Below are 21,376 nucleotides of genomic sequence, written 5' to 3'. Positions count from 1 at the left end.
TGGGGTTTTAGACCACTGCAAAAGGAGTGCGAGACTCGCTCATCCTCCTTCATGGCAGAAAGATTACAAAATTAAATATGTATTCGTATAACACCTCAAGGAGTAGGAGTTTTATGCATTTTCTTTTTGGCTCTAAGTATTCCTTATGCTGTATATTATATTCCATTATTTGCATTCATGTTCTTCATCCTCTCGTTCTACTTTTTCCCCCTGGCTTCATCCTCCCCTTCCCTTTCCCTTCCCGGAGGGAGATGTGTTGTGATTTTCTCCTCGTGGTCTTTCCCTCTTCCCCCTGCCTTCTGTCCCTCTCAGGCTCTCCCTTAGAACCTTCGGAGGGAGCTCAAGTTAGAATGTTGGCAGTGAGACTTGAGACCGCTCTCTGGCAAGTTGAATGTATTTGTTGCTTATCTCCTCAATAAAATAATTACTAGACTTACCTGCCTGTGTCATTCATCACTTCAGAAAGCAATAACAGCAAGTTATGGGGGTCACTTGCAGACATCTTCGTCCACATAACTTCAGTGTACAGAAGTATAGTCAAGTCAGGAACATTTGTTGAGCGCGCATATCACCCAAAAGGTCTCATGGCGCTAGCGGACGACTCCACATTAACCGAGCAGTAGGAAAGAGGGATGCTGTTAGTGATCGAACAGCCAGGTTTTGAACTCCCTGCGGAATCTATGATCTTTAACAGAGAGCAAATAAGATGGAAGTTTATTCCAGAGGGTGGGTGCCAGGAAAGAAAAGGATCTCCCGCCGTTCCTGGCGGTGCGGACTCTGTGGGAGGCGAGGAGAGATCTAGTGCTGGACCTAAGCGTCCCGCTTGGCCAATACCAGCTGAGTTTATTTGCAAAGTAGCTGGGCCCGCTTCCATGCATATTCCTATGCACAAGACAAAGGATCTTGAAGCAGGTTCCTGATAGGAAGCCAATAAAGGTATTTTAAATTTGGCGCTGATGGAGACCTAGACGGGAGATTCAGCACCAGCCTGGCCGCTGTGTTCTGCAGGACTTGAAGCCTGGAATAGAGATCTTCATTAATCGATGCTAACAGAGCATTGCCATAATCAATACGGCTTGTGATCAGTCCCTGAACAGGTGGCGTTCTTGCTTCTATTGGGATCCATCGAAAAAAATTCCGTAAACTGCGCATGATTACATAACAAGTGCTGAGTGACATGATTTTTCATTGATAGTTGGTTATCAATTAATACTCCTAAGTTCCGCACCACTGGTCTAGGAACTGTACATGGGCCCAGATTTTGGGGCCACCAGTCATTTGACCAGGCTTCATGTGCTTTGCCAAAGAGTATAACCTCAGTTTTGCTGCAGTTTAGCTGAAGATGGTTGGCGCTCATCCAGCTATCAATGTGGGTCATGCAGCTCTTAAAGCGCGTTTTAGTATCCATGGGGTCCGGACCAAGGGTGATCAATATCTGGGTGTCATCGGCATACGACACCACATCAAAACCATAGGACCGGATCACCCTGGCCAGTGGAGTCACATAAAGGTTAAAGAGCATAGGGCTTAAAATAGAGCCATGAGGGACTCCCATCTTAACTGGCCAGCTGCAAGAAACCACATTGCCAATCTGTACCGTGATGGTGTCAAAGGCGGCTGACAGATCCAGGAGGATGAGCATGGCTGATTGCCCGTTGTCCTGGGCTAGTCTGATGTTATCGATGACTTCCACCAGCGCTGTTTCAGTGCTGTGGGCAGCCCTGAAACCGGACTGAGACAGATCCAATAATCCGTGACTCTCTAGATGTACAGTGAGTTGCCGATTGATCAGGGATTCAAGCACCTTCCGAAAGTAGGGGAGCAACGAGATTGGACGATAGTTACTTGGCAACTTGGGAGCGGCAGTGGGTTTCTTTAAAATCGGCCTGACCCTGGCAATTTTCCATATGACTGGAACCACTGATTGTGAAAGTAGTGATTGTGAAAGGTATTCTACTGGAGTTGTCCAAGACGGACGATGATTGAACATGCCCAGGTTAAATAAACGATGTAAACTATTCATGGAGAGACAGAAAAAGTCTGTAGCCTACAGCCACCACAAGTAAGATACACTAAAGCAAAAGAAAATAATATATTTCTTTAACTTTTGAGGAATTATGACAAAGCAGCTGTCGAAGATGTAAAGTAGAGCAGCTCACATTCACAAGATTGCCTGGAAAAATATACCATTGGGTTTGAGACCAACCCACCTTATTTGCCATTTCCCTTTAAAGAGAATGCTTAACTTTTTGATGGGTAAGGATTCATAGTAAGAATGAAACAATGCTGTAGACATTTACAAATATTCCAGAATCAGACTGAACAACCAATGAATCCTTCCAGCTATGAGACAGTAATAAACATTATTTCAACCGACAAACTAAAAAAAACAACATCTGATGATGCTGTTAATCAATAAGTAGGAGGGCTGAACAGAACATTCTAAAAACAAACTTACTTCGATTGAAGGTCCATTACAACAGGTCACATGTTTTAGCCATTCCTTGATTACTGCCTTTAGCCAAATGTAAGCACTTGGTTACAAAAAAAGAGACAGTGCTCCTCAGCAATCATTATTCGGAGTTTAATATATTGACAAAGAAGCATTCCCAGATGGTCTGAGATATTAGACTTTAATAAAGGAAATTGGACTAACTGTATCCTTAAAATTACAATGTACACCTAAATTAAAAAGACACCGAAGGTTTCTCCGATTTCAAGTTTATATGGACCTCAAGAAAAATTTAGATTTCCCCCACCCTCCCAAGAGATGTGCACTGTATTATGGATATATCAAATTATAAATGGTAACTGACTGACCGCATTCTTTCAACAAAAAGGTTCTAGGACACATGAAATGGACAACAAGAGTGAAGCTTGACATGGCTAAGTCATTCAAAACCCAGTGGCAAAAAACACAATTTCATCTTGTATGTGGGTTACAGATCAGTACACGGATGTGAGCGAGCTCTTATGGTATTTTAAATTTAGACATAAAAGAGGACTGAAGAAAGGCTCCAGCTCAAAGATTTAGCATTACTACGGCACAGAAGTGGAACACAATTTTGTTTCCCACTGACGTGATGTACTTGCAGTGCATGGGATTACATAATTATGAAGATCATTCAATCACAAATGATAGACAGGAATAACGTCCCTAGTGGCAACTGAAAATAGGATGCTTGGCTTGGAGTGCTTAGCAATGCAAAACATAGCTAACACTTCTCCATGCACTATATCATTTGAACTGGGATTGCACAAGTACCTGGTTTTTGGATGAAGGAACTGCATCACAATTTCCCAGTCCTGATGCAGGTGGAACCATCTGATTCACAATAGTTGAGTTCTGGAGCACTGCCCCAACGCCAGCTACAGAAAGAGAGAATTGTGGTTATGAAAAGGAAAAAAAAGTAGATCACTTACAAATCTTTCCTTCATGTCCAGGAAAAGGTGCAATTTTCATGTACTTTGGACACTGGCTGTATTAGCTCTCATGCATGCAGATATTGTAACTCTAATGTAATTAGTAATTTCTCAATAAATGTGTATAGTAAACCCCATCATCGCCATTTGACTGGCAACAGGATGAGCAAGTGACAAATAGCTGGTCTGATAATACTAATTAGTGTGAGGTTTACAGCATGGTTCACACATTTCAGCTTGCACAGATCTGTATGGGAGCAAGGTCTCTACCAACATGCAGAGCATTTCATCTGGTATGTGAGAGGGGCTGAATGGAAGCATGATGGAAAGTGGCAATGGTTAGCAGATGTTTCTGCGTACTTGACTCTGAAATTTGTATGGCTATCTGGATCCCTCTGGACTCCTCTCCTTTCCAGGCTTTGTAATCTTCAACACATTACTTTTCACCCTCATCTTAAAGATCATGCACAACCTAGGACCTGCTTCATGGTGATGTCTTTGGGCAAGAACATAAGACAGATGTTTAATACCAGAAATGCTGCATTTTGATTTGTTCATCTGCCCAATCAAGGTCAACTACAGAAAACCACTGCTAGAGCCAGAGACAAGCCATATGACAAGTTACAACCCGCAGTTCCTACAGCTCGTTTCCATAACATCCAACTGAGAAGTTTGTAAAGTTCTAGTAAAGAATTAGAGTAGTGTTTCCCAAACTGTGGGACGCTTGAAGATTTTTGGTAGGTAGGGAAAGTCTGAGCAATAAATAACATGCCTTTAAAATCAGTGTTTATCTTGTCACTTTTGCCCATGCTTCTAAAACAGGTCAAATATCTGGTTGGGTAGCCTATTCTTTTACGAAGGGATTGGTGTTTAATTTTCTTTTGTCGGCTACAAAGAGAGGAATTTTTAAAGTAAATTATGTGACAATCTTGCTGGAGTACAGGGAGTGTAAAAGGAAAGGCATTAGTACGTTGTGTTCTGCAATATACAACATGTAAATACCTGTAAATGAACTGTGTGCATTCAGCAGTTAGGAAAGCAAAAATTAAGCACATTTTTTGTGATCCTCAAATGTTCTCGAAACCGATTTCAGTAGGATCAAGTCAATGCATTTTAAAGGATGATGCACAAACACTAAAAATATTCACAGAATTCAGACATACTCACCATCATTTGAGTTGTATACAGTTTTTTTCAGTAAAACTGTGTGTAAAGCTAGTGGCCATTTCAATGAAAAGTGTGTTGTCTGTAACAGGCAATGTGCTAGCACATGCTACTTAAGCTACATTAAAAAAACTTTTTTTAAATTGTGCCCCCATCCTCATGTCCATTAAAATTAGGTGGGTCTCAAACACTTGACGTTCTAAAACGTAGGCCGTGGTTCTAAAAAGTTTGGGTATCACTGAACTAGAAAACTAAATCAACTCGCTGAATGTGGAAGGAGCGTGCGATATACAGCTGAACATCACAACTTTACATCCTTTCAACTTTCCTCCGTAATATAATAAATGTGTAGATGAAAAAAAGTTCCATCTGTAAGGGTACCAATCCTACAGGCAGAAAAGGATCCAAAACATTTAACCTTTTGTTGTTTAGTGTAGTCCATTTTGCCTTTGTCATCTGTGACAACCGTTAGGGTGTGCACTCTATTAGAATTTCTATGGTGTTTTAAAATTATGAATTGTCTATCAAGATCATTCACATTACTCTGCATCCAAAATCTCATTCAACCTCCTACGCAACACTCCCATCACACTTGAAAGAGCTCCACTGGCTCCCAATACACAAACAAGCCCATTTCAAACTCCTCGCCCACACTTCAAGGCACTAGAGAACACTGGTTCAGCATGCCTCAATAGCATTGTTAATGCCAAGATAAACATCCAGACCTGGCGGGACTCCTAACTAACATCTTAGACATGGCAGAAGAAGCCATTCAATCAGGTGCTATTATTTATCTTATTTCACCCAACACGCTTTCTGGTTGGGCCCAAAGGGCCATCGTTTGTTTAGGGAATGCCAACTGTGCCATTTCTACTGAGCGCTACAGGTCCTCCTTATCAAGGTGGACTTAAAATTGGGGTGCCTGGCTTTTTCGGAAGCAGGTACTGTGACACTTGGGGGGGCTCTTTGGGGACCCCTTCATAAAAGAACTTGGAAAGTTTCTCGACCTTCACCTTTCTGGAAGCCCAGGCTTCGATAAAGAAAGTTTTTGCTACTAAGTTTTTTCCCAGCAGAAAACGGAGCTCTATCCAGGCCGCTCATACACCGACACCCCCCACTCCCCTACCACCACCCACCAAGGGGCCATTACTCCCTAGGGGCTTCAATCAGGACAAAGCAGGGTTTGGAGGCTTCTTCCCCTCAAGAGGAGCTGGGCGCACAAGATCCAACAGAGGAGTCTTGAGGCATTGTCAGTGCTGGTTCCTAGTAATAGTAGTAACCCTGCAACGGGTGACGGTGGGTGGCAGACTAGGGACGGTGGGTGGCAGACAACTGGAGTCTCAATCTGGAAGCTTGGGTACTCCAGACGATCAAGGGTTTGTACATAGTTTGCGGGTGCCCAGTCCAACTGTTGCCGACCGTCAACCATCGTTTCCAGTGATCCAAGTGCACCTGATAGACCAGGAGGTGGAGAAGCTACTGGATAAACAGGCTTTCGTCCACTCCTTCTGACCCCACACGTCGTTTTATCAACATTTTCCTGGTGGAAAAGAAGGACTAGGGTTTTCTCCTGTGATAAACCTGTGAAAGTTCAACGACTGGCTAGTCTACTGTCATTTCACAATGGAAAGTATTCACCTTCAAGACGTACTGCGATAGGAGGACTGGCTGTTCAATCTAGACACAAAGAATGCCTACTTCTCCATACCGATCTTCAAACCCCAACACAAGTTCCTGCAGTTTATCTAGGAAAGACAGGTCATCAAATTCACAACGCTCCAGTTCAGACCGTCTTCCACCAGGTGGTGCTTCACCAAGGTCCTCAAACGGCTGTAGAATTCCTCAGAATTAGAGGAAATGCATGATAGTCTATCCAGATAACATTCTCATTGTGGGTCGGCCACAGGAGACTTACGGGGGAACAGATGACTATCGCCACCTCTCTTGGAGAGCTTAGGTTTTGTCATCAACTACAAAAAGCCAAAGTTGTCAACTTCACAGGTAATGCATTTACTGGGGTTTGCAATAAACTAATTGCAGGCGTCTTTGACCCTGCCCAGCAAGAAGATGGGCAAGATCAGACAGGAGTGGAGGAGAGTCCTGGTGAAACCAAAACCATCACTCGGATTGTGAGCCTTCTCTCATCCTCTATACAGGTGATAATCCCCAGATCCCTTCGCTACAGGGCTCTACAGCGTCTCAAGTCCTCCCAAGTTAGGAAAAGCTGAATTTACTTGGAACTGTTCCCATTAGCGGTGTAGGCAAAAAAGGAACTCAGATGGTGGTTGGACCACATGGAGGCATGGAACGGGAGAGCGATCGGCAGTTCCGACCCAGATATAGTCATCCAGTCAGATGGCAGCCAGGTGTGGAAAGTCCTCTACAGGAGGAAGTTGGTTAGAACACAAAAAACTTCTTCACATCAACTGCCTAAAACTCCTGAAGTGGTCTGAGATCAAGGGCTGCACCAAGAAGAGAGCCAGGTGCTGTGTCCTCCTTTGGATGGATATAATAGCTGCAGTCCGATACATAAACCATCTAGGGGGTACGACACCAAGATCCTCACTCACATTGTTCGGAACATTTGGCAATACTGCCTAGACCAGTGATACTCCAAGTATGACCAGTGGGCTGCATACCTGTGGCCCTCCTGACCTTCACATACAGCCAACTGGGGAACAGCAGCACTGGGCTACTGTTTATTTGGGAAAGCACTAACATTCAAAAAGGTGTTAAATAAACAGGCAAGCTCCAGTACAAGAAAAGAAGCAAATAAGGTGCCCTGCACCACTTGACCTTAAGAACACATTCATTTTTAAAGAATTCTTGCAACCAACATGTAAAAATATTATAAAGTCTCTTCAAAATTCCAAAAAGCATACTTAACATTCAGAAGTGGTTCACCTTGGTACATCAGATTATATTAATAAATTGAGAAGTATTTTTTAAAATGGATAGTTTTAAAACGAGTATTGAAACGCTCATGCTTCCCCACCATCCTGATAACAAAGCCAATAGTGAACTAAGAGGTAAGTACCACATACATGCTACATTTCCCCGGGGCCCACCTTACAATCTCAAAGCCCCTTCCAACATGCTGACATCAATGCAGCCCTCGGGCACACAAAAAACCATACTTTTGGCCCCTGGGAAAAGTTCTATTGAGTACCCATGGCCTAGAAAATCAAGTTTTTGTGACAGCAGAGTACCCCCAAGGATTGGACAACGACGTAGCGGACTGGAACTCCAGCCATCTTAGGGACTGGAGGGCATGGAAACTCAATACAGAAGTGTTCAAAGTCCCGAAAATGACACGAGTTCCATTTTAGGTGGACCTCTTTACCTTCAGATTAGACAATCAAATACCCAGTACTTCAGTTCAAGACTGGATCCGGACGCAAAGAGGCAATGGATGCCTTCCTTCAAGATTGCTAGTCAGAAATAGGGTATGCCTCCCCCATCCCCTTTTTGCAATAAGGAGGGCCTCAGCGCCGGGCACTAGGCGGATTTGGTAATAGTCACTCTGATTTAAACATTCTAGTGATTCTCTAATCCACCTCTCCCACTATCGTCAGAGTCTAAAGACTCTGAAGTTCTTCCTGACCTGTTGGTGCTGGAAGAGAAACTTCGACACATTGGCATGGAGGTTTACAGGGGAAGATGCAAAATCCTGAGACGTTCGCAACATGCTCAGGAGCTCATCCATAAGGTGTGGGCTGACAGCAAAACCAAAAGGTATAGGTCAACCTGGAGACAATGGCTGCGTTGGTGTGTACAAAGACACCTGGGAATCAGACCTTGTACATGTGAGAAAGTGCCTCTTTTTGCATAGATAGCATCCACTTTTTGATGTGGTTTCAATTGTAGTGCACAGGGTCCCTACCAACCAGGTCGCCTGTGCTAGTGCTTCTTCCCCAAAACATTTCCACAATTGGTACATCTAACCCCTGCAAGTCCCTAGTAAATGGTACCCTGGGCACTAGGGTCTGGGAGCTGAGGAGGGTCCCCTGGGACCCCCCTCACTAGGACCATGCCACTGCTCGAGCTTGCATGCGCCTGTGAGGGAGAAAACAACAAAGCAGGCATGGCACCCTGAGTGCCATGCCAGCCAGCACTGCCTGAAGGTATAAGTAAGTCCCAGGCCTGCTAGGGGGTGTGACTTACCAAAGACAGGGTACACTATACCACAGATGAGAGCAGATCTGCATGAGCAGATATGCCTCTCCAATCTTAGGGCCCATTCCTTAATATTGCAAGTGCCGGTGAAGCCATAGAGAGTACATGGGCTGGAAACTAGGCAACTCTTGTTCCACAACACCATGATGGCTTCACTGAATACAGGAGTGTTTGGTACCACGCTACTCATCTAAAAAAATCCATAATGATGTCAGTGTGAGATTTATTGTACCATGTACACAGGGGGCACCTCAGAGGTGCCCCCTGAAAATCTGCCAATCCTGATGTGGTCTGACAGGCTGTAGGAGCCAGCCACTGGCTGACATGATTCTGAACCCAAAAATTCAAAAAACACACAAGTAATCCGGGGTCTATTGGACTTCTAATAGAAGAAAAAAGAAAGAAATCCATCTTAGTCAAGGTGTCAACTGTGAAGTGTTTTGGAGAAAAAGAATAAGTAAGAAGAATGATCCTTCGTTGTTTGCGGATACCCATCAATCCTCAACGTGATCATTATTATCATTTGGGTCATCCAACCAACCTCCAGTTGTCCTCTTGATCATAGAGGGATACCAGGTAAATTGTGACCTCTTTCTGGATCATACATAAAGAGAACAAAGAGGAGAGAAGGACAGCAGCAAGGAACCTTATCTGCTCTTACGTGGAATCACAGAACAATGTGAATAAGTGCAGTGCAAAGAAAAAATTATAATTAAAAAAGGACTCGCAAGAGAGATGCAATTTCCATAGAGTGTATAGTATCACTTGCAATCCTTCTTAAAAACAATATAAAAAAATGTGACAGTGTCAGGGAGCGACTGCTACTAGATGGTCGACATGTTTCAGCCGGCTGGACAAATTGTCCTCGGCTTTCATCAGGACCTTTCTTTAATTAAACTGTTTATGGCTACTGCAGTCAATCCAATGTGGGTTGAAAAGAAGAAATTTAATTTTTTCTTACATACAGTAAGGATTTGCAAAAATTACTCTGTATCAACGTGATATATACTGTATCTGAAAAACACAAACAGTGACACCTTATGTTTCTGAACCCCCCGCTCTCTGGGACCATAAACAATGCACATCCTGGGCAGAAGTGTCAGACCTCCTCCCCCAGGATGGGCCAGTGCTTGAAAGGGGAAGCTTCTGCTGCTAGCATCGGATGGCAGCTCCCGGTTTACACCCCTACTTTGGGCAGGCAAACCGGTGGGAAAACTTAGGAAGAATAGAAGAGGAGGTGTGCCTACCTGTGTCAACTCCACCCCTAAGGTGAGGGAGGTGAGGTGAAGCACATCTTTCAGTCCCCGCCAACTTAAAGATAGGGGAGACCCCTCCAATCAGGTCAAAGCCTATGCCCCCTCCCACCGGAGGGTGGCATAAGAGGGTATGGTCACCCCAGGTAAGGTGCCCATTGGCCCGGCTTGCTACCCCCTAAAACTAGCATTCAGGTGGCTCCCCAGACTTGGATCTTGGATCTGCACCACCTTCTGTCCTCTAGGACTTGGAGCCTGATCTTCATTCTTTCCCTCAGGGTCCTGCCTGAGAACGAGTGGCAGATATCACACTCCTCAGGCACATGGGACTGGGGAAGGCAGCCTATACACACCTTGTGTGGATCTGACTTAGCCTTCTTTCTGTCGCACTCTGGGCACTTGTCGAACAAGCCAGGCATGTTGACAGCACCAGAACACTAAACTCTTGAAAAATTGACAAAAAACACCAATAAACCCTTGAAAAGGGAGAGCTCAATGCTCCAGGGTCCTGCTAGCAGGAGCCGGAAAAAAGAACTGGAAGTAAAAGGGACCTGCTGTGCATTCTGGGATACTGGAAAAGTTCTGGAAAGTTTTCTTAAAGGCACAGTATCCTGTTCTGAGTCACATAATGGCAGCCTATGGGGCTTGTCTGTCCATTCCTTCCTCTCTATCATTCCAGAGGCTTTTGCTGGAAGAGGCAGGTTTCTTTCTCTATGGAAAAAGCTGGACAGGCAGTGCTGTTAGTGGTTGCTGGTGGAATTCTTTCTAGTTGAAGTACTGGACAGTGTAGCCTGTGGATATAGGCTGCATTATCGGTCTTTGAAATTCTCTCTTAAGTGTGGATGCAGGTCTGCATGACTTGACAACTTAAGATTATTTTTATTGCTTCGGGTTCGCGCACATGGGCGGGACTATTCACTAGATTATGACTATACACAGAGATCCCCTACTACAGAACTGTTATTTGTCCTTGGGCCTGTTTCCACTGACGTGCTAGACATTCCTGTAAGGGGCGCATTGGAAGTCTTGCATGAGGTACAATAAATATGCAAGAGGCCATCATTCCTATGAGTTGCATGAATATCCTTGCTGGGAGGTAGTGCTGTTGTTGGAATTTGGCAACTAGGGCTTGTATATTGGCTATCCTGGCTGGAGTGGGATATGCGAGAGCTCTGGATGTGTCTAATGTGGCTCCTAGATACCGATGTATGTGGGAGGGCTGGAGATGTGACGGTGTAGTGTATTGTGAATCCCAAGTTGGATGGTTTGGTAAGTGTGATGAACACACTGTTTTTGTGACTTGGCTTTTATCAGCCAGTCGTCCAGGTATGAAAAGACATGGATTTGTTGTCTTCTGAGGTGTGCTGCTACTACCGCCAGACATTTTGTGAACACTCTGGGCACGGTGGTAACCACGAATGGAAGGACTGTGAATTGGTAGTGAATTGGTAGTGTTGGTCGTCCACCATGAATCTTAGATATTTCCTGTGAGCGGGGTAAATGGGAATATGAAAGTAGGCGTCCTTGAGATCTAGTGTGGCAAGGAAGTCGCCTTCTTGAAGTAGTGGAAGAAACTGTTGAAGAGTGATCATGTGGAAATGATCGGAGTGTATGTATAGATTGAGCGGTCTGAGGTCGAGTATTGGCCTGAGGGTGCCGTTCTTTTTGGGGATTAGGAAATACAGCGAGTAAACCCCTGTTCCTTGATGCTCTAAGGGAACTGGTTCTATCGCTTGCTTTTGAAGCAGTGAGTGAACCTCCTGTTTTAAGAGCGTGAGATGTTCTGTGGACATTGGACGCTGTTTGGGTGGTATGGTGGGTGGAGTTGCTGTAAGTTCCAGGCAGTAACCATACTGGATAATTTGTCTTACCCACTTGTCTGTTGTAATGGAGTTCCAGTCAGGCAGGAACTGAGAAAGTCTTCCCCTGACCGGAGTGTAATGGTCTGGGGGAAGTGGAGGGAAGTCACTGTTTAGTAGCGGGGGAGGTACGGGTGTTATTATTACCTCGGCCTCTTCGTTTGTTGTTATTTCCCCTGTATCCTCCTCTAATATATCCTCTATTGGAGGAGGTGTGTGTTGTATTTTTGTAAGAAGTGTAGGTAGTGTCTGTTCCCATGATTTTGGATCCTCCTCTATAAAAGGATCAACGAAAGAAACCACGTGTGGATGGAGATTGTAACGCTCCCATGGACTTCGCAGTCACCGTGTCCTTTTTCATTTTTTCCAGGGTGGGGTCTACAGCCGGTCCAAAGAGTTCCAGATTGAACGGCTGGTGGAGGATGGTGGTTTGTACCTCTTCTTTAAAGCCTTAAATGCGTAGACAGGCATGTCATCTGAGCAGCACACTAGTGTTAATGGACCTAGAGGCTGTGTCGGCTGCATCAAGGGCACACTTGATTGAGGCATTGGTTATTAATTTGCCTTCCTGAATCAAGGCATTTGCCTGAGTACTGATCAGGCAAGTGTTGTAATACGGTTTCTAGTCTGTCATAGTGAGCCCTATCATACCTCACAAGTAATGCTTGGGTATTACCTATGCGCCAGTGTGAGAAAGTGGCTCTGTATATACTGTTCCCTAATAGGTACAGGGTGTACAGAGTCCACAGTCCCCAAGGGTTTGACAGAGGCTAAAGTTAGATATATCCTTACTCTCTAAAGTGGTAGATTGGTCAAACAGTAAGGCAGTATCCGAGGACAGTGTAAAGCATTTGTTGTACACACTCAGTCAGCAAATGGTCTCACACACTCAATAACTGAACTCTAGGCCAATGGTTTATATATAAAAAATAGAACCAACACTTGGCATTAGAATATACTTTCTCAGAATGAGATGCTTTATATAAATACTTTTGCAATATGCAATTTACTTTTGTAAACAGTTACAAGTGGTTGCAATAGGCAACACTATTTTAAACACAACAATGCATTGAGCGCAATAGAAATTTCAAGTTATTTGCAACAGATTACTTTTAGGATTACTTTTGGAATTCCAGGACTGGGTCCTAGATTCAGTCCTGGGTCAGTACTTAGAATCAAGTGATGAAAGTCGACTTAATTACGGTGATGATTTTTAAACAATTTTTAGCTATTTTAAAAGTTGACAGAAAATATTTCAAAGAAAACAGTCAATGATTCCCTATGGAAGAAAATTCAAGTTGCAGGTACAGTATATGTTCTCGTTACTTTTGTAATCCAGTACTGGGTACCTAGACTCAGTACTGGGTCCTTTATCCAAAACAGGTAAGTAATTAAGTTTTCAGATATTATACGATTTTTAAAGAATATTTAAAGATTGTAGAAATTGACACTTGGAAGGAATTTCACAGAAAAACAGTCAATGAGTTCCTATGGGAGAAAATTGGGTTACTGGTAAGTACAGTTGTAAGTATTTTTCAGAGTCAGTGCTGGGCACCAAGATCCAGCACTGGGAGCTCACCTAAGAGCAGGTGAGTATTTTCGTTTTCGTTACTCAGCTGATTTTTGGTAAATATTTTAAGATTTGAAAAATCCACACTCAGAAGAAATTTCAGGAAAAAGCCAGTCAATGTTACCCTATGAAGAATATAGAGTTATCGGTTTAAAGGTAAGTACTTGACTGGCAGAGTTAAGGTTCTGGGCATAGACTCCGGGGTCCCCCAGGGTCAGGTAGGTACAGTTGGTTCATCCTCAGCGACTCTAGGGCAGCCGGGTGCAGAGGGAGTTAGGCCCAATGTTATCCTATGAGGGATAGGGGGGCCTTGGTTGCTGGCTGCGGACTAGCAAGCCACGCGGCTGTGGGAGCTGGGCTCCTGGTCACTTACTCAGGGCAAGTGGGGAAGTAGGTAGGTGTAGAGGTTGCACTGCCAGGGCCACTCGGGCGGCTGGGTGCAGGGTGCTTTTGAGCCTTCGGGCGCTCAATTGATTTCAATGGGAAATCTCCGGTTTAGAAAAAGACTGCAAGCTCAGGGACGAGGATTCTTCAGGTGCCACCACCACTTAGAGAGGTAAGTTGGGTAGTTGGATGATAGGTAGGTACCCAGGGATTGGGCACAGGGGGCCGCGGAGCACCGCGTGCAGGGGTGCCTTTTGGTGTCGGTAAATCTTACCCTCTGTTGATCGCGGTGGGGGGGGGGGGGGGGGCACCTTGTTCTGCGGCTGCAGGCTTCTTCAGGAGTGTCGAGGGAGGACCTTGGGTGCAGGACTCGGGGTCACAGTCGCCGTGGGGTCATCCTCGTGGTCTTTGTTCACTCCGGCACTGGCCAGGCTTGGCTGGTGCAGAGTGTGCTGGGTTCGCAGTTCCGGGCTGCTGCCAGGGATTAGAGGTAGGTTTTGAGTAGAGCCTCTACTCATCAGAGTCCCAGGGCCTGAGAGCCAAAAGGTAGCCAGGTCCTCCGGGGTTTGTGAGGTTGCTGGCTACAAGAGATGCCGGGTTGGAGCAGGAGCAGGTTCGAGGGTCCACAGGCCGGTAGGGCTGGGGCCAAAGCAGTTGGTGTCTACCTCTTCTTAGCAGCTGCAGGGCAGGTCTTCTTTCTTCTTGCTCTTCTTTGTATTTCGGAATCTGGAATCTGGGGAAGGAAGGTTCAGGGTGCCCCTAAATACTCGATTTAGGGGCGTTACAGGTAGGTGAAGGGAAGGGACCAATGGGTCCCTGTCCTGGGGTGGGTACACCCCCTATTATGCCTCTCTCCTGTGGGAGGGGGGCAGTAGCCTAGTCCTGATAGGGTAGGGCTTCCCATCTTCAAGATGGCGAGAGCCCAGAGATGTGCTTCACCTCGCTTCCCCCACCTGAGTAGTGGGGTTGGCAGGCTGGCACATCCCCTGCCCTTAATTGGGGATTCCGGCCAAGCTTCCCGCCAGAGTGGGGGGTTGCAGTGGCTTGGGGAAGCTCACAGAGGCGGCATGCCTTTGAAGCTTCCCCCTGCCCATCCTGGGGGAGGAGATTTAGCACCTCGCCCAGGATGTGCATTGTTGCAGGCCCAGGAGAGCAGGGGCTCTCCCACCCAGGGGTCCAGCAACATGTCTGCTGTGTGGCAGCCTAGGCAGTCTCAGAGCAGACGTGGATTGTAAGTTAGGTTTAAGGGGGCATCTCTAAGATGCCCTCTGGGGTGCTTGGTACATCAAATCCCACACTGGCATCAGTGTGGGTTTAATGTGCTGAGAAGTTTGATACCAAACTTCTCAGTCTTCAGTGTTGCCATTATGGTGCTGTGGAGTTCGTGTTTGACAAGCTCTCAGCATCATGTACTCTCAAATGGCAGCACTGCACTTACAGTGCTCAGAAATGGACCTGGGTACTGTAGGGGCACAGGGCTACTGCTCCTGTGCCCACACCATTGGCATAAGGCACCCAGCTAGAGGGGTGGCTGATGTATGCCATGGCAAAGTAGGTGATGGGCATGGCACACAGGGATGTGTGTCATGTCGACTTTGTTTTGTCTTGCACCCAGACACCCAGCCTGCAAAGGCAGTGTGTGTGTGTAAGGGTACAGGGCCTCTAAGGGTGGCACAATGAGTGCTGCAGTCCTTAGAGGCCTTCCCTGGTCACAAGGCCATGGGTACCTAGGGTACCATTTACCAGGGGCTGACATGTGGCCAGGGCTTGCCAATTTGGGTTTTATGTGTTTTAGGGAAGAAACATAGGCCCTGGGCACCTGATTGGCAGGAGTCCAGGGCACACTCAGTCAAAGTACATTCAGCAATTCAGCAAAAAGTGGGGGCATACCATGCAAGAAAGATGGCACTTTCTCACAGCCAGTGATTGGCTGCTTGGGCAGCAACTCTTTTGCCAGAGGCATCCAGCAGCTTAGATTCCTTGTCCGGAGGTGGTGCGTCACCGGAGGTTTGCGAGTTCGCATGTTTTTCTAGCGTCAGACACTACTAGTGAGTCTAGGGGTAGCTGCCCTCTGATGTAGGCGGGATTCGTCGGAGGCAGGTTTGCATTTCTTATCAATCCTGGGATTGAGAATTATAGTTCTTACTGGGTCCTTAAATATGTCTGGGGCGTGTTTAATGACCCCCTTTGAGCATTGGCAGTATTTGTACAGATTTTTGCGACTGTTCAAAAGTGTCTAGGAGGAAATCCTCCTCTGCAGGGTCTGAATACATGTGAACGCCATGGTAAATAGCAGCTCTGTTAACAAGCTGCCCAAATCCAATATTGTCACCTGGGGGAGATGATTTTATTGGATATGGCTGGGGATCTGGGAGGTCCCTATTGGGTAGTCATAATCGTCCCAGTCAGCCTGTGGCATGTCCGTATCATTGTCACGGTCAGTAAAAGGGTCATTGTTGCCCCCACCCGTCGTGGCCATCATCATGTGGTGGTGGTGTATTTGGAAGTGGTGTAGGCTGTGGAGGTGAGAGAGGTATAGGAGGACGAACAGGAGTAGGAAGAATAGGAGAAGAGGGTCTTTTAGGTGAAGTGGCACAGTCTTTTTTCTTCAGAGGTACTGCAGGAGTGTCTGCTGTGTCCAGCTTCCTCTTCTTTTGTGACACAGCGGCCACATGACATGTTTTAGGGTCGATATGCAATTTTTTCTGTTTTGAATCGACGGGATCCGGTCGAAAAAGTTCTTCCTCCTCGACAACCGCTTTCGGCGCCGACTTTTTCGGGTCCGAGCGGGGTTGAGTTTGTGCTCCAAGGCCTTAGGAGATGTTTTAGAGTCCTTTGGCTTGGCTATGGAGACTGAAATCTTCTTCGGTTCCTAAGGCTTTGGTTTTGGATCCGAAGGTTTTTCTTTCGGCGTGGAGGTGGTCGGAGCCGATTTGTTTTTGGGAGTGGGGTGGTCACTTGGTTTCGGTGCTGAAGGCGCTTTCAGGACGGGGATATGCGGGTTGCTCAGTCCTGAGCTACCGGAAGGTTTTTCTTTTATCTTCGGAGCCGAGCCCGAAGGCGGGGCTTCTGAAGTCTGTTTTTGGTCACGACTGTGGCTAGCAGGCGAAGTCTTGACCAGGGCCTTCTTTTTCTGGGGTGAAGTGAGGGTAGGGGCAATTGAACTCAATCGTTGACCAGGAGTGATGTGGTCGTCTGAGTCGTCTGAGTCGTCTGCTTCGGACATGATTTCGAGGTCTTCTGAATCTTCTTCTGGGACATCTGGGCCTTCATCGAAGATGTCCGCTGGTGCCAGAGCTGCTTTCTACGCCATGATGGGCCCGACGACATGACGATCACGGATGGTCTTTTTCGATCGAAAAAAAGAGGCGCAGGCATGGCAATTGTTCTTGTCGTGTTCTGGCAAGAGACACAGGTTACAGACCTTGTGATGGTCACTGTGTGGGAATTTAGCTCCACACTGAGGGCATTTTTTAAATGGAGTTCTTTTCATGAGATGTAGGCGTGGATGGGCCCACCGGCCTGCGTCGACGACCGGAATCAAGTTGTTGAGTTGCGCGTCGAAGATCACACGATCGATAATACCGGAGAGTTTGCGCGTCGAAAAGTTTGAAAAAACAAACTTTCGAACCGGAGCACAAAAGTTACATCCGAACCCAATGGCGGAAAAAAACAATCTGAGGATGGAGTCGAGGATGGAGTCGATTCCCATGCGTACTATCATCCAAGGGAGGAGTCACCTATCTCGTGACTACAATAGACTTCTTCCAAGACGACAACAAGGTGCAAGCATCCAAGCCCATCACCATATGGCTATCTAATGCATAGTGTACGATCTGCAGCTCATATGCCTCGAACATGTAGATTCTCGAGTAGGGGGTGCCTGAGGAAATGGAAGATAGGGGGGGGGGGGGGGCTGGCAGACTTATAGGGATTTCTAGAGAGTTAATGTAAACTCATTCGTCACAGCACGCCATAACTACTAACTGTGCACTACTGGTTGCAAAAAATGAAAAACCACAATAGTTGTTTAATTTTACTTATTACAGAACACATTAATAAAAAGATTTTTTTTTTTTTTTTTAAAGGAGATACTCACTCCCAACTACAGCATAGGAGCACGCATTGCAAAATTAAAGGGTATGTTACCAACTTCCAAAGTCAAGATTGAAGAACAGTACACCTTGTAGAAAACAATTCCAGTCTAACTTCTTTTGGGCAACCATAAATCTGTGTAATTCAATTATTTTTTTTATTAATTCATTCACTTTGAGCGCATTATGTATCGATCTATTGATGATACTGCGTATTAAACAATCAAGGATTTGTGAAGCGCACTACTCACTCGTGAGGGTCTCGAGGTGCTGGGGGGCAGGGAGGGTACAAGCAGCTCCGTCCTGACCGAAAAGCCAGGTCTTGATGCACTTCCTGAAGGCTTGCAGCGTGGGGGTTCGTCTGATGCGGGGGGAGGAGGTTTCATTCCAGGTTTTGGCTGCGATGTAGGAGAAGGATCACCCTCCTTCTCTGGCTCTTCGGATGCGTGGGATTTCAGCCAGGGCAAGACCTGCAAAGCATAGGTTTCTCTTGGTTGCGTAGAAGGGGAGTCTTTTGTTGAGGTATTGGGAGTCTTTTGTTGAGGTATTGGGAGTCCGATGTTGTGGAGGAATTTGCAGACATGAGTGAGGAGCTTTAAAGTCGCTCTCTTTTCGACGGGGAGCCATTGGCGTTCTCGTAGGTGCTGGGTGATGTGGTGAGGTCTTGGGATGCAGCGGCGTTCTGGGTGGTCTGGAGTTTGAGGAGGAAAGATTTGTTTATTCTGGTGTAGAGGGCGTTCCCGTAGTCCAATCTGCTGGTTACGAGTGCCGATCTTTCTGGATTCGGGGGGGGGGGGGGAATCCATTTGAAGCTCTTGTGGAGGGTATTGTAGCACACGGAAGATACAACGTTGATGTGTAGGTTTATGGTGAGGGCGGAGTCAAGTATCATGCTGAGGTTGTGAGCGTGGTCTGTGGGTGTAGAGGGGTTGCAGAGGGCAGTGGGCAACATGGTGTTGTCCCAATAGGGAGGGGGTGGGTCCAAGAACAGGGATTTAAGTTCTCTGAGTTGAGCTTTAGACAGTTATTGCTCATCCAGGAGGCAATGTTTTTCATTCCTTCCTGGAAGCTGTGTCTGGTAATGTCAGGTTGGTTGTGCGGTAGAGGATGAGCTAGGTGTCGTCGGCAAAAGATACTATGCTGAGTCCGTGTTCTCGGACTATGGTGACGAGGGGGGCCATGTAGATGTTGAAGAGTGTGGATCCTTGGGGTACTCCGCAGCTGATCTCTGTGGGTTTGGAGAGGAAGGGCAGGAGTCTGATTCTTTGGGTTCGGCCGTTGAGGAAAGAGCGGATCCAGTCAAGGGCGGTTCCTCCTATGCCGGCGTCGTGGAGTCTGGCGGTTAAGCGTGCGGTGGGAGACAGTCATGAAGGCCGCTGAGAGGTCTAGCAGGATGAGGGCAGCTGTGTGGCCCTGGTCGAGGAGGGTGCGGATGTCGTCCGTGGCGCCTAGGAGAGACGCACGGTGCGGTGGTTGCTGCGGAATCCGGATTGGGAGGAGTCGAGGACAAAGTTGACTTCTATGAAGTTGGTGACCTGGTTGTTGACGGTCTTCTTTGTGACTTTGGCAGCGAACGGTAGGAGAGAGATGGGTCTGTCATTCTTGAGGTTTGTCGGGTCTGCGGTGGGCTTCTTGATGAGGGGCTTGACTTCTGCGCATTTCCAGCCGTCAGTGAATGTGCCTGTTTCCAGGGAGCAGTTGATGGTATATCGTAGTTCATGTGCTGAGGCGGAGGCACCTCTGTGGAAGATATGTGGCGGGCAGGGGGGGTCGGTGGGGCCCCTGAGGGTATACTTCTCATGGTGTTGGCTGTGTCATCTGTCATGACAGGGCTCCAGGCAGTGATGGTAGGCTAGAATGCATTGCCGGTTGAAGGAATGGAGTCGGTGCTTAGGTTCTGCTCATCAAAGTTGTCGTAGAGAGTCCTGATCTTGAGATGGAAGTAGGAGCTGAGCTTGTTGCAGAGGTCCTGGGATGGAGGGAATTTGGAGGACTCCCTGGGGGTTTGGTGAATTCTTGTATGATGCTGAAGAGTTCCTTAGAGTTGCAGGATTGGTGAGGATCCACTGCTGGATGAAATTCTTCTTCGTGGTTCTGAGGAGTTGGTGGTGTTCCGACATGGCGGTCTTGTAGGGGGAGCGTGCTTCGGGGGTTTTGCTGTTCTTCCAGGCTTTTGCAAGTAGCCGGCACGTGCGCTTAGATTCTCGGAGGTTGGTGGTGAACCAGGTGGCTTTCGTGGTGTGTGGTCTGCAGGAGATTCGGGGGGGGGGGGCGGGGGGGGTGAGTTTGTCTGAGCAGTCGGTGATCCATCTTTGCAGTGTGTTAGCCACGGAGTTGGCGTCAGGTGTGGTGGGAGGGGAGGGCACAGTTGAGGTGCTCCTCTGTGAACTTGTTCCAGTTACTGCACGGGCGAGGTGTTGGTTTGTGTGCGGTGGGTTTCAAGAAGGAGAAGTGGACGCAGTCATGGTCCGTCCAGAGGGGTTCGTGGTGTGGCTGAAGTGGATGTTGTGTCCTCCAGCGAAGATGGGGTCGAGGGTGTGTCCTGCCTTGTGGGTGGGGGTGGTGATGAGCGGTCTCAGTCCGATGTTGGTGAGGTTGTCCAGGAGAGCAGAGGAGTTGGGGGTCGCTCGGGTTGTCGATGTGGAAATTCAGGTCTCCGAGGAATACGTAGTCCATGGATTTGAGGGTCATGGTGCGCAATGAGGTCTGTGATGGTAGTGGTGAACATGGCAGGCGGCCCGGGAGGTCTGTAGGCGAGGGTGCCACAGAGTCGTTTTGGGGTTGATCTGGATCTGAAAATAGATGTGTTCCACAGGGGACAATAAGTCGTTAATGCAGGAAATGGGAAGTCGGAGGGAATTTTTGTGTACGATGGCTATTCCGCCTCCAGGGTGGTTGCGGGTGAGCTTTCCTGTGGCTCTTGTATGTGTCGGGGATGGCGGTTGCAATGTCGGGGCGGAGCTGGCATTGGTTCTGGTCTCGGTGAGGAAGGAGACGTCGGGCGAGAGGGTTTTGAAGAAATCCCAAATTTCTACTGAGTGTCTGTGTAGGGAGCGTACTTTGAGGAGGATGCAGCTCAGGGGTTTGGGTGTGCTGGCGTCCGGTGGATTGGTGTTTGTAGTAGGGGTCCGGAGGTGGGTGAAGGTGCGGCGACAGTGTCGGCAGGAGAACTGGCCTTGGATGGTGTTCGGCATCGACAGCTGGCAGTTGTTGTTTCTTCCAGGGTGGAGTGTGTGGAATGTTGCTGAGTCGTAGCGCTGGCCAGTCAGAGGACCAGGGTTCCTGGTGCTGGTCGTGGACGGGTCGCAGACAGGCTTGCCTTTGGTGCATCATCTGTGCGTGCCTGCTCTGAGTCTCCCCTTAAGTAGGGGTAGGGGGAGGGGGAGGGCGAGACAGCTGGGAGGTAGGAGAGGGAGGGGCCGCAGCTGCAGGAAGAGAAGAGCGAGAAAAAAT

At 47.2% G+C, this 21,376-nt stretch overlaps 1 protein-coding gene across 1 annotated transcript in view; it reads right to left on the bottom strand.

Annotated features, from left to right (window-relative positions):
• BUB1 (BUB1 mitotic checkpoint serine/threonine kinase) overlaps positions 1–21,376 on the bottom strand; it is an 850,308-nt gene that overhangs the window by 762,198 nt on the left and 66,734 nt on the right. Inside the window, exon 6 of the mRNA XM_085611813.1 lies at positions 3,266–3,369. Coding sequence (XP_085467939.1) covers positions 3,266–3,369 — 104 coding nt within the window. The remainder of the gene's footprint in view (positions 1–3,265; positions 3,370–21,376) is intronic.

This window comes from Triturus cristatus, chromosome 6 (genome assembly GCF_964204655.1).
Source record: "Triturus cristatus chromosome 6, aTriCri1.1, whole genome shotgun sequence".
Classification (NCBI taxonomy): domain Eukaryota; kingdom Metazoa; phylum Chordata; class Amphibia; order Caudata; family Salamandridae; genus Triturus; species Triturus cristatus.
This window is presented reverse-complemented; position numbering and strand designations above follow the sequence as displayed.